Source organism: Eurosta solidaginis, chromosome 3, assembly GCF_040869045.1.
Source record: "Eurosta solidaginis isolate ZX-2024a chromosome 3, ASM4086904v1, whole genome shotgun sequence".
NCBI classification, from domain to species: domain Eukaryota; kingdom Metazoa; phylum Arthropoda; class Insecta; order Diptera; family Tephritidae; genus Eurosta; species Eurosta solidaginis.
This window is the reverse complement of record NC_090321.1, coordinates 229,705,608-229,719,526: the sequence shown is the minus strand read 5'-3', so window position 1 is coordinate 229,719,526 and position 13,919 is coordinate 229,705,608. Positions and strand designations below refer to the sequence as shown.

The following is a 13,919-nucleotide window of genomic DNA, read 5'->3' as shown; positions in this document are numbered from 1 at the left end:
GTATTTCTACCATAAAGAGCTTCTCATCTAAAATGCCCATGCCTTGCAGAAGTCATTCAGAGTCGGCATAAAACACTAAAGTCCTGTCACGTTAATTTTTAGGAAAAATTAAAAAGGAGTAAAATGCAAATGGGAAGAGAAGCTTGGTCTCTTTGGCGGTATGTCGCCCCTTGCGTTCATTTGCTTTCAAAGTTGTTTGAAAATGGAACTTTTTGTATGGTTTCGAAACGTGTGAAGCGTAAATATTGGCTGGCTATTCTGAAGACTTAATATTTTCTATACCTTTCGTGAACATGAAATGGTATATTAACTTTGGTCCGATGTTTGTAACGTTGAGAAATATAGAAGATAGACTCACCATTAAGTATACCGAATTGATCAGGGCGACGAACTGAGTTGATATACCCATGTCCGTCTGTCCGTCCGTCTGTCCGCCCGTCTGTCTGTTTGAACGCAAACTACTCCCTCAAATTTTAAGATATGTCAATGAAATTTGGCACAAGGATGTATTTTTGTATTATATTAGACATTTGTTGGCTCCGGTAATATAACATATATCTCCCATACAACCGATTGTTCAGATAAGACGATTTTGGTCATTCCTGCCGCAATTTAGACAGTATAAACGTGAAACTCGGTGATATATATTCTAATACATCTTAGAAGATATGCTAAAAAAATCAATTTAATCAGAGCTATATATAATATATATCCCATACAACCGATCGTTCAGATAGAAAGATTTTTGGCAATTTCTCCCTTAATTTCCAATATAAAAACGTTAAACTTGGTGATATTTATTCTAATATGTCATAGAAGATTTCATGAAAAAATCATTTCGATCGGAGCTATATATAATATATATCCCATACAACCGATAGTTCAGATAGAAAGATTTTTGGCCATTTCTCCCTTAATTTAGAAAGTATAAACGTGAAACTAGGTGATGTATATTTTAATATATCATAGAAGATTTTCTGAAAAAATCACTTTAATCGAAGCTATATATAGTATATATCCCATACAACCGATCGTTCAGATAGAAAGATTTTTGGCAATTTCTCCCTTAATTTAGAAAGTATAAACGTCAAACTGGGTGATGTATATTTTAATATATCATAGAAGATTTTCTGAAAAAATCACTTTGATCGGAGCTATATATAGTATATATCCCATACAACCGATCGTTCAGATAGAAAGATTTTTGGCAATTTCTCCCTTAATTTAGAAAATATAAACGTGAAACTAGGTGATGTATATTTTAATATATCATAGAAGATTTTCTGAAAAAATCACTTTGATCGAAGCTATATATAATATATATCCCATTCAACCGATCGTTCAGATAGAAAGATTTTTGGCAATTTCTCCCTTAATTTAGAAAGTATAAACGTGAAACTAGGTGATGTATATTTTAATATATCATAGAAGATTTTCTGAAAAAATCACTTTGATCGGAGCTATATATAGTATATATCCCATACAACCGATCGTTCAGATAGAAAGATTTTTGGCAATTTCTCAATTAATTTTTAATATAAAAGCGTTAAACTTGGTGACATTTATTCCAATATATCATAGAAGATTTCCTGAAAAAATCACTTTGATCGAAGCTATATATAGTATATATCCCATTCAACCGATCGTTCAGATAGAAAGATTTTTGGCAATTTCTCCCTTAATTTAGAAAGTATAAACGTCAAACTGGGTGATGTATATTTTAATATATCATAGAAGATTTTCTGAAAAAATCACTTTGATCGGAGCTATATATAGTATATATCCCATTCAACCGATCGTTCAGATAGAAAGATTTTTGGCAATTTCTCCCTTAATTTAGAAAATATAAACGTGAAACTAGGTGATGTATATTTTAATATATCATAGAAGATTTTCTGAAAAAATCACTTTGATCGAAGCTATATATAATATATATCCCATACAACCGATCATTCAGTAGAAATATTTTTGGCATTAGTTTCGAATATAAAAACGTGAAACTTGGTGATATATTCTAATATATCATAGAATATTTCCGGTAAAAATCATTCCGATCGGAGCTATATATAATATATATCCCATACAACCGATCGTTCAGATAGAAATATTTTTGGCCATTTCTCCCTTAATTTAGAAAGTATAAACGTAAAACTTGGTGATGTATATTTTAATATATCATAGAAGATTTTTTGAAAAAATCACTTTGCTCGGAGCTATATATAGTATATATCCCATACAACCGATCATTCAGATAGAAAGATTTTTGGCCTTAGTTTCGAATATAAAAACGTGAAACTTGGTGATATATTCTAATATATCATAGAATATTTCCGGTAAAAATTATATCGATCGGCGCTATACATAATATATATCCCATACCGATCGTTCAGATAAGGGGGTTTTTTTGCCACTTTTTATTTTATATTTATCTTTAAAATCGTTTAGGTTTGTAGATCTTTTCACTATATATTTCTTATCTTATACATCCGATTATTTGGAGATTACAAACGGGATAAGATTATTATTCAGCCCCATTCATAAAAGGTATGAAGTCTTCGGCACAGCCGAAGACAGTCCCATCCTTACTTGTTTTTTTTTTTAAATTTTGCAATATATCTAAGTGAAAAATGCCCCGCGAAATTAAGAAGATACAAGATTTTCTAAACAAGGCTCGTCGTGCCGATGCGCGTGCTGTGAAATTTGAAAAAAGTACAACCAACTCCAATTTCAAGATTCGCTGTTCGCGTTTCTTGTATACTTTAGTTGTGCAGCTGGAAATAAAAAGATTAATGGTTGGAAGAAGCTAATTTTCATTCAGTAAAATTTTATGTTTATTTTGTGTTTCATTCAATATAGTCTTACCCGAAGCAATTGCAAACTTAAAGATATTTTCAAGCATACTTATACATAAAACGGCAAACTTTGTTGAGACCAGCCTTCGCACTTCTTTCTCCCACTTTCTACTGCGCCCCCTTTCACCTCCTTTTTCCATTTTTTCCCCTTCTCCTTTTCTTGGCCAGTCTCTTTAATTTTTTCCCTCTCTTTGTAAATCTTGCTCCGTCACCAGCTTTTTCCCACCATTTCTCTATCAGACCAATTCTAAATATTCTCGCGGAATTTTGTTCTCGCGGATTTTTATATTCCCGCGGAAAAATTCCTCCAATTCTGTTCTCCTAGGGAGAACAATAATTGGGGAACAGGAATTTCGAATTTTCGAAGTCAGCTGTTTTGTCAATTGAAATTTCGTTGCACATTTCTTATTTTGTTTAAAAGATTGAAAAGTTTAATTATTGTTGCAAATTTGTTGGAAATTGAGAAATAAAATATAAACAATGCACAGTATTAATTGCATTTCATGTGGTATTCACTGAAATTAGTAATGAATTGGTTCCACAGCAACATCAACAGCGGAACATAAGAAGAAGACGGCCGCATAACACAAATCTGCCGGAGTTGCCTGCTTTCGTTCAGCAAAGCAATTTTCTGGTGGCCAAGTTGAGTTGAATTCCTACTTCTTCATATGCCAAAATCTATTTAAGCCTTATTAAAAAATCCTTGCACAATTTCTGGATGGCTGCATCAAATATGTATACCAAGAGCTCTACCGTTGCTTATGATATACTTTTCGACTTAAAATAAATATTGTGGTTGTTGTTGTTGTTGTTGTTGTTGTATTAACAGTGAGAATATTGGGGTAGAATGTAAATACATATTTTAGCACAAGTTTGTACAAATAAGTGTTCTTTCTTAAAAGAACCAATTTCCTTTAACTATTTTGATGCATTCCCTTTAATTTAACTAGTGAAAAAACTCCTATGAAATGGTAGAGAAATCTCCCTCTCCCTCACATTCATAATACCTACTTTTCTCCCATAACCGGTTTCCGCTTTTTCGAACATTGTTCAGAATAGGAGGAAAGGGAGGAGTGAAAAAACTCACAAGGAATTTTTATTTAGAATACGAGGAATAGGAGAAGGGAAAAAACTCGCACGGAATTTTCGTTTAAAATTGGGCTGTATATCTCTGTCTCTATCCACAAAACAGCTCCCACCGCGCTCTCTCTATCTCTATGTATCAATCTTTGTCTAACTCTACCTACTTTTCGTCTCTATTTTTATCCCCTACCCTAATTTTTTCTTTCTTTCGTTTTCTCGATCCAAATTTCTATGTTAATTGCGAAAAATCGCACCATAAATAAAGAGATCCCTAGTAAAAACCCGTAAAAATAGTGACCTACCCCACAATATGGGCAAGAAGCTATCAATGGACACAGCTACATCCTAGCTATGATTTTTTAGAACTGTTCGTACGCTGACCGACTTTCCGAAAAAGGAGGAAAGAGGAACCTATCTGGGTTTTTGTGCAGCTATAGAAAGACATATAACTATATATTCATTTGTTTAAAGATTTTAATGGTTGATTATGTTTCAAAGTGTATGCGGCCTTAATCTGTTTTGTGGCATATCCGACTGGAGTGCTCTCGCTTAACGTGTGCTGAAACGTGTGGTTTGATTCACAGCGAACACACAAACAAAATAAAATAAAATAAAATAAAATAAAGACCGGAAATGAAAGCAAAGGAAAAGAAAGCAAAGGAAGGGAAAAGAAAGGAAAGGTAAAGAAAGGAAAATAAAGGAGAGGAAGGGAAAAGATAGGAACGGGAAAGAGATGAAAGAAAAGAAAAGAAAATAAAAGAAAAGGATAGGAAAGGAAAGGAAAGGAAAGGAAAGGAAAGGAAAGGAAAGGAAGAGATAGGCAAGGAAAGGAAAAGAAGGAATGGAAAGGAGAGGAAGGGAAAAGAGATGAAGGGATAGAAAAGAAAAGGAAAGTAAAGCAAAGGAAAGGAAAGGAAAGGAAACCCAGGAAAGGGAAGGGATGGAAAGAAAATTAAGGAAAACAAAAGAAAATGAAAGGATGGCAAGAAGAGATAAAGTAAAAGTATAGTTCCGAAGGTAGTGGTTGAATATCAATCACTGGGCGAACTATATTCAAGATTAAGTGGCAATATATGCCCATCGAGCCCATGGCTTAATACAAATATATATATATATATATAGCAATATATATGTATATAATAATATATATGTATATTAATTTAATTATATCGATTTTTATATTAAAACTATAAAACAATAAAATTTGGCAACATATTAGTGTTCTTCTTATATAGGTGGTAGTAACCCTTCATCGTAATAATTTTAATATTAATGGACCTTCCAATAATTTTTGCCCCTATGGCTATATAACAATCGCTAATACGTTTATCTGAACATTTTTGTTTGGCTGTGTAGATGACTTTTGTGTAAACAGCTTAACTGAAATTTTTTGATTAATGATCGTCAAAAGATTTCATTTAATTTGTGGATTAAATGGTAATTATTTTCTTTAAAGTTTAATTTAATTTAATTGCTATTACAATTAACGAATTGAGCCATTGGCCGCTATTTTCTGGAATTTAGTTTTGCGGTTTGTAGGTATTTAGTGTATTTTTTTTTTAAATGTGTTTACTCTGCCGTGTCTGACTGCTTGCAAAGGGGAATATGTGAAGTAGGGTAGTTATTGTAATCAATTAAAATTTTTTTATCCAGTAAGATCCAGGGCCGCGGAGAGGGGGGGGGGGGGGAAGCCAGGGTAATTGCCCTGGGGCCCGGAAGGTTTTTGGGGGTCCTGCAAGGCAAAGCAGAATTGGCAGTACTCTAACTAGGATTTCATAGATACATACATACTTAGTTGCGATTAAAAAATTGTTTTAAAATTGAAAATCACTAAACTAAAATCAATACCTATGGGGCATAGTCATAGTCGAAATAAAATGTGGTTTTAAGTTAGATAAACGTTTTTGACACAATTTTATCAGCGCTATCTGTCAAAAATGATTCAACTAACTTAAAATCACATTTTATTTCGATTATAACTATGCCCCTATCGGTCTGGTCGTATTGCTTTTTCATTTTTGTAAAAGCCAGCGACATCTGTAAATACAGGCTGATAATAAACTAGAGCGTTAATTTGATAAAATTAGTACACTTGACTTGTTTTGCGAAGCGCAAATTTGTCCAAACATATGAGTATGCCTTGGATAAGCTTACATAAGTAGGTCAGTTTCGCGTTAATTGTTGCAAGCTTCGTATTTCTTTTGTCAGTGGTGCATATGGTCTGCTCGTGTGGATAGTGCGAATCCTTTCGCAACTCACATTCCCCAAATATTGAAACCTATTGATGAAATCAAGCTTTTGAATCTGAGTTCAGAAACAGTAACAGATTTGAAAGGTATTGAAGTATATATGGGGAAATTTGAGTGTATCCTCTTAGCCTCCATTTGGCTCAAATCAACCATCGAAATCTGGTACTGCAAGCCAGAAATGCCACACTGGACGTGGAAACAGAAAATATATGTAGCCTGATTGATGAGTTGAAGAAGTTCAGGGATCAATGGTCGCTCATACTTCAAGAATTTAAGGTTCTGGCAGGGAGTATAGGAGTTGTGAATACCTTCGCAGAGAAAGAAGTAAGATAAAAAGCGCCAGTTCGATGAATTACCTGGCGAATCACCTGAGTGTGATTCCGAAACTCAATTCAAACAGCAAGTTTTTTACGTTCTTTTGGACTACTTGATTGATAACATGACAAGGCGTTTCGAAGCCGTAAATGACATTGCGATTAAATTTAGTTTTTTGTGGAAGTATCAGGATCTGACGGAAGAAGAGCTCAGCGAAAAGGCAGCGGCATTCTGCACGATTTATTGTATCGTTATTTCTACGGATCTAATAGATGAAATCATTCATCCCAAAGCCATCCACTTAGCAAATATGGGATGTTATTCGCTGCCACCATCCCAACTTCTGAACAAATTTCATGACTTGAAGATGGAAGTATTATTTCCGAACATTTGCATAGCATTAAGAATATTTTGCACACTTCCAGTCAGTGTGGCTGAAGGTGCGAATTCTTTTAGTCTATTGTCTCGCGTGAAAAATTTTTTACGTTCTACTGTGAGCCAAAATAGCTTGACAAGCCTTGGAACATTGGCGTTGGAGTCCAGTCTTGCTCGCAGCATTAGTTTTGAATCGGTAATTTCCATATTCGCAGATCAAAAAGCACGGAAGGTTTTCCTTGGCTGATTGAAGCTCTTAAAATGTACATACATATTTAGAAAAAGTTAATGTAAGCAAATCAAACAATGAAATCTAACATTTCATTTATGTAAGTGCTCCAGTAAATCTTATTTTATATGAAATAAATCTGACAATGTGAATTGAAAAATTTATGTATGTTATGTTATTTTTTTTACTGGATTGAGTTTATTTTTTAGGGGGGCCCGTAAACGCGAACTGTCCCAGGGGCCCGGCTCGGCTCTCTGCGGCCTTGGTAAGATCCCCTCAGACGGTAATGCATAGGTCAAAAGTATCACATATACATTTTTTGTAACAGAAGTCATTTTTATTAAACACAGTCTCAAAATGGCAATCAGAGCTTGACTCTCTGTACAAAACGCCTGAGTTTTTTCGCATCAACCAAGATTTATATATCGACTGCTGAGTGGAATAACACGGCTGCCATTATAAAAACGCCCTGTCTCGGAAAACATATGAATAACGCCCTATTTCAGAATTTGTTTCAAAAACTCTGAGTTTTATTCAAAAACGCAAAGAAATATGCGAACATAGCCAATTTTGGTCTCCTTATTGAGTTGAAGTGATCCTTTTGTTTGAGCATGTCATATGAAGAGTTCAATTGGACCTCTTAATGACTGAACACGTACTGTACGGTTTCTGTCGGACAGGTATTTTTTCTTCCCTCCTTAATGCCGTTATTAAGTGATCAGCACGAAACATGGTTTCAGGCAAAATGCAAGTAAATGCTGCAGCATTTCGTTCGTTAAGAAATTGCCTAAACCTCAAGTACGTTAACTTCTCAAATATCTTATCGACTCTTTCATTTAAGCAAAATGATTCCGCTCAAAAAACTAGCAAAAACACGTGTTACACTCTTCGGCAACCAACCATTTTGGTACATCTAGAGAATCAGAGCGAATACCGGCCTTACGGTCAGCAACGCACCTCGTTTCTTTTACTACTTGGAACTCTTTCATAACCAGTACACACGGATAAAAATCTCATCAAATAATAAGCGTTGTTAGACAAGCGAAATTTTTTTTCATATTTCATATATCTTAATTAAGTCAAATGGTAACAACCTTACTGACTAGGTTAAGGGTTGACCTAGTACTAGTTGAACAATTTTAAAGTAAGATTTACTGAGATAAGTAATAATACTCAATTCGTGCCTTAAACAGAGACTTTGGCATGGCAAAGTCCCGGTCAAGGCTTCTGGATAGGCGATTAAATTGTACAAGACCTCTTAGAATTACGTCATGCTTACTGGTCGATAACGTTTAATGGCGCTAAAATAAGCTCTGTAGGCGGTGCCACGCCCCAGACAACATGAGGTAACTTCTTTCGCTTAACTTACGCATCAATCTCAATTAGATAATAAAATTTTTTTTAAAAAAATCGGTAGCAAATTGATAATACTTCGATAAAAAATCGATAATTTTCGATAGCATATTGACGACTTTTCGAAAGAATCGATATCTTTTTTAAAGCAAATCAATAACTTTTTAACGAAGAATTGGGAAAAATTCAAAAATGTTTCAGCAACAAACCGATAGCTTTTTGATAATATATCTATTAGTTTTTGATCAATAACCGATAACTTTTCGATAACTAGCTGATTCATTTTTTTTTTTTTTAAATCGATAGCTTTTCGATAACTTTTCAATAAGTTATTAAGAGCATTGCAATAATGAATCGTTCTGTTCTGTTTTAATTTTTTATTTGAATGCCCAGCAACTTTTAAATGTTTTTTTAGCCAAATTTGTTATAATTTTAGTTTCAATTTCCTACTGAACTGCTTCGTGATTTTCTTAAACTTACTTTAATTGTATGTGTTACAATGTCGAATGGATGTTGCTGTTTTTCTACTCATATCATTTGATCCTTCCAAATTTTGAAATACTTGCATGTTCTTTTTTCAGTTGATTGTGATTTCAATATCCCTAGCAACAGCGCTAGCAACAGCCGTCAAGGAATCTAAAACGCGACAGAAGAAAACAGCTACAGTTAAACCAACAATAACTGCAAAGACCACAGAAAAAAGCAGCACCAGCATTGAGAAAGGAGCATATAAAAAGTCAGGTGTGAACACGACAACAACGACTAGTCTAAAACATAGCGGCAAACCTGCAAAGCCAGAAACCGCCGAAGCTACAACTGGCAAAGACAAACGAGGAAAGCGAACTCTTTATGACTTTGGTAATGCTGGCTATCTATATCCACAAATAGCGAGTAGGCGAGCTGGCTACGATAGTGAGGGGCAATCGTATTATCCACAACAAGGGTATTACAATGGACAAGATGCAGTGGGTGAGTGCAGCAAACTCTTAAGTCTTTTCTGTAGATGATTTGATAATTTTTATCTTTTATTATTCTAGCACAATTCCCTAACAACTATATTGGTGCACAATATTATCCACAATATGTGGAGGCACCGGAACCAATTATCGAAATCATTATTAAGGATTCAAATGAAACGCTACCCGAACCCGAGCCACCGCAATCGATTATTACAAAGAAAAGGAAGGAAAAGGTTCATGTATTCTATGTTAATTATAAGAAAGATAAAAATAACAAACTACACTTGGAAAGTCCCATTGCCTCCCTGAATAATGATGATAATGAAGAAGAAGAGGAAGAAGAAATTGTACATTATCCAGTACCAGCGACCCCAGCGCCACCTGTCAAGAGCACCACATTGCGCACGATTATACATCCGGATTCAGAGAAATATCACAGTAATAGTGGTATACATGTCACCTTTGGTTCGGAGGACAAAGCGCAAGAAGGTCATCAAATTGAAGAGAGCGATGCAGAGAGCATACAAAATCAAGTGGTCGCCATACCAGTCGATGGGAATATACAAGGCGCAGCTAGTTTCAGGTCGAATGAGTATAATACACGCGCAGATTTTGGAGCAAGTGGACATGGTTCTTATGAGCAAACGCAATATCAACAGCAACAACAATTACAAGCGCAATATCAGAAGCAACAATTGCCCCCACAGCAGACTGGTGGCAATTATTTCCGTCCACCAGCTGCTTTGGTACAACAAAAACAGCAACAAGCACAATACCAACAGCAGTCACAGCATACGCAACCACAGCAGACGCAACAGCAACATCAGTCGGTACAGCAACCCTCCGCACAGCAGCAACAACCGCGACCACAATTTAATGCAGAATTTAATAAATTGGCTGCCCCACCTCCAACGTTACCCGCACCACAATCGCTTCCCTTTCTCCAACAGCTAACACAATTCCGCAAAACCTTTGGCGCTTCCAATGCGGCACAGAGCCCCTTTTTCTTCAATCACAATCAGCAATATCAAACACAGCCGAGCAATCAACAGCAGACGTACTTCAACCAAAATGTGGTGCTGAAAAGTACACCATCACCTTCAAAGCAGTCGGTCTTCTTTCCCACAGAGCCTCCAAAAACACATCAAGAATTGCCTGCACGCCAAGCAGGTCTGGCATATCAGCCTGTGAAGTTCCGACCCACTCTGGCACCATCGCAGTCACACGTCAAACAAGTTGCTTTACCAACAAAACTAGAAAACACAAATTATCAACAACAACAACAATACTATCAGCAGCAGCAGCAGCAACAACAACAACAACACCACAACAATGTGAAACAACAACAGCCATATCAACCCTTCCAATTTAATCGTCAACCACAATTCGTAAAACAGCCTACCTTCACGGTAACATCGCCACAGCAAGGTGGCGCATCGGCTGCGCATAGCGCAAGCACTCACAACAACTACTACAAGCAAACGCAGCAAGCGCATTCGCATACTCAATTACTGAGTCAAAAATTAGCATCCAGTCGTTACCAGCTGCAGTCTCAGAACCAGTATCAAACGCAATACCCTCAACAGCAACAAACAAATAACCAGCAACATGTCGCACAACAACAATCATATCAAGCACAGCAAAAGCTACAGCAACAAAGTACGAAGCCAGCTTACCCGATTCAGAAACAGAACGCACCCACAGCAGCTGCGCTACAGTCACCGATCGATCCTCTCAAATCTCTACACAACTACTTTGGCGTGCAGTCTTCGAAAGAAACTGAGCTGCTTAAGTCCATACCTAAATATGAACAACATATAACTGAGACAATAGAGACGCCAGTTGAGGGTAGCGCTGTTGGAAGTGGAAGCAGCAGTGGGCAGTATAATAATTTCAGCAACTTTGGATATCAAGCCCAAAATCAGGTATTGCATGATATACCTGCACCACATTTAGGACCAACGCCAGCTCCTAATCGCAATCAACAGTCTTATCAACGACAGAAACAACAACAACAGCAGCAAACACAAAATCACGCGAACCCTAATTATGCCAGTGAAGGCGACGGCCAATCAGCACACGCCTCCTCAAATGGTCATTATATAACTGCAGAAGCTCTACAAAACCAGAGACAACAGCAAAAGCAGCAGCAACAACAGTTTAGCAATTTTGTTACAATACACAGCAATCAGCCATCTGCGTATCCAAGCACAACGTCAGCACCTCCACAATATGCACAGACTACAGATGGCGAGAGAGTGATGATTGTGACACCAATGCCACCGAATGCCTATAATCAATATCACTCCAGTCAATATCAAACACTATCCACCTCTGCACAACAAGTTCTGGCCAGTTCGTCAGCACAACCTACGGGACATTTTCCGGTACAGCAACCAAGGCAGTCTGCGGGTAGTATAATCTCTGCAACTGTGCCCAATGCTTCTTCCAGCAACTCAGCGCAGTACAGCGTCTCTAATTATCATTCAGACGTATTTAGAGAACTTGAACAACGTCGCACAAATAACGCTCCGTCAAATGAGAAACCTTCCCTTCCAGCAACGCAATATAGCGCCAGTTCGTACACAAGTCAAAGTTCATCGGCGAGTAGTAGCACCAAGCATGAGAGCGCGCCGGCAAGTGCCAGCGCAGATACTGAAAAGAACACAAAAGCGACGCAAACGCTTCTACAATTACCCGACGAGGTACCCGATGATTTGCGACAGCAATTACTCTCATCGGGAATTTTGAATAACGCAGACATCTCCATATTAGATTATGATAAAGTTGGAGATGTTGCTTTAGAAAATTTACCCGCCGAGCACTTGCAACATTTCTATGGCGCTGGTGGTGCTGCACAGATTTCCGCATCTAAGAAAATCGTCTCTGTGGTCAAACCAAATGGTGACAAAGTCGCTCTGAGCGAAAACGATATTGATCGGGTTAAGCAATCAAATTCGTTGCCACATAAACAGGGTGTCGATGTAAAAGTGGTACATTTTAATGCTAAGAATGAGAAAAGTATATCAGAAAAATATATCAAATCAGATGCAACTGTTGTACCACCTGTTGATTTAGCGGAACGTCAGTATAATCGTTATTTGCCATTAAAAATTAATGGCGCTCAATTTCCGTTGCCAGATAGTGAAGAGTTGAAGGGCAAGAAAGTGGTTAGTGTTGTAGTTTTAGCACCTGTAGAAGCACAAGCACCTACCAACGTACCAGCGAGTACTTCGAGTGAGAGACGCAGTGAACGTGGTACATCAGATGTGGAGGATAAAGAAGTCAAATTTGTGGGTGGTGATATCATCAAGACTTTAGTTAAGAAACCTACGAAAGAGAATTTCAAGCGTTGGTTGGAGAAGGAAGCACGAACTGACGTTGAGCAGCAATCAGTGATTTTGTTGGTTGCAAAGTGAGTACTTATCTCAAGATGTATGAATATTAAGTCAACCTCATGCCTGAGATTAGAGAGTGCGAGGTAGACGCACATAAAACGCTCAGCCGTATCATTTCTCTTAAGGCAAGAAGAAAGGAGTGGGTTGTAAATTTCTTTGTGTTTCACTTCTCTGTTAAAGCATAGATGCTTGCAGAGCTGTGAGGCAAGTTAAACCTGAACTCATACAGGTTTTCCTTCAAAAATTTCCATGCTCAACCCACAGCTAACATCGAGACCCCAACGAGTACGCACACTAAGAATTCAGTACACCCAGGTATTAGCACTCTGTGATATTAACCCAAATTTTTTGATTTCACCAAGTCGAACATTCCTGGTCATTTAACTACTCAAAACATTTAACAGCCGAACCATTTTTAAAGTATTTGCTAGCACCCAAACCCCAAATCATAAATTAGCTATCAATTAAAACCTTATATATTTAACTGCTTAAACCTAAGTATACTATACCCATGCAGAATTCCGAATACCTCACTTAGAATAAGGCAGGACACTTCTCACTAGAGACATTAGGTCCAGGATTGTAGTAATATCTTTATCTTTTCATAATTTTGCTAATGCGCGTGTGAGTGTCACTGAACTCCTCCTAAACGAGTGAACTTCTTTTGATGACATTTTTTTGTGGGTTTAAATAGACTTGAGAATGGCTAGGCACACAATTTAGTCTTTTTTAGAATGCGGCATTTTTCCGGATCCGGGTAGTTTTTTGGAACGGAACACGTTTTTAAAACATCGTAGTTTTTTTGGCTCCTGGTACTATTTCAGAACCACTTACTTTTTAAAAGCCGGCTACATTTTAAAAACCTGTACTTATTTTTGGATACCGGCACTTTTCCTAATCCGGGCACTTCTTTAGAATCGTGCCATTTTTCAGATCCTGGTGCTATTTCTAAATAGAATATCTTCAAAAACCGGATCTGTGTACTTTTTAATAGGGATAATGTTTCGAATATGGGTAAATGCTTATTGAAAACCGGATACTTTTTTGGATTCGGGTACTTTTCAGAAAAGGATTCTTTTTAAAACCATGCACTACTGCGGATACGG

General features: G+C 36.9%; 1 protein-coding gene across 2 annotated transcripts in view; it reads left to right on the top strand.

Annotated features, from left to right (window-relative positions):
- Nucleotides 1–13,919, top strand: part of LOC137245184 (uncharacterized) — a 104,933-nt gene that overhangs the window by 77,174 nt on the left and 13,840 nt on the right. For both annotated transcript variants that reach the window (XM_067775439.1, XM_067775440.1), the window contains exons 3-4: nucleotides 9,038–9,425; nucleotides 9,494–12,830. In XM_067775439.1, coding sequence (XP_067631540.1) covers nucleotides 9,038–9,425; nucleotides 9,494–12,830 — 3,725 coding nt within the window. The remainder of the gene's footprint in view (nucleotides 1–9,037; nucleotides 9,426–9,493; nucleotides 12,831–13,919) is intronic.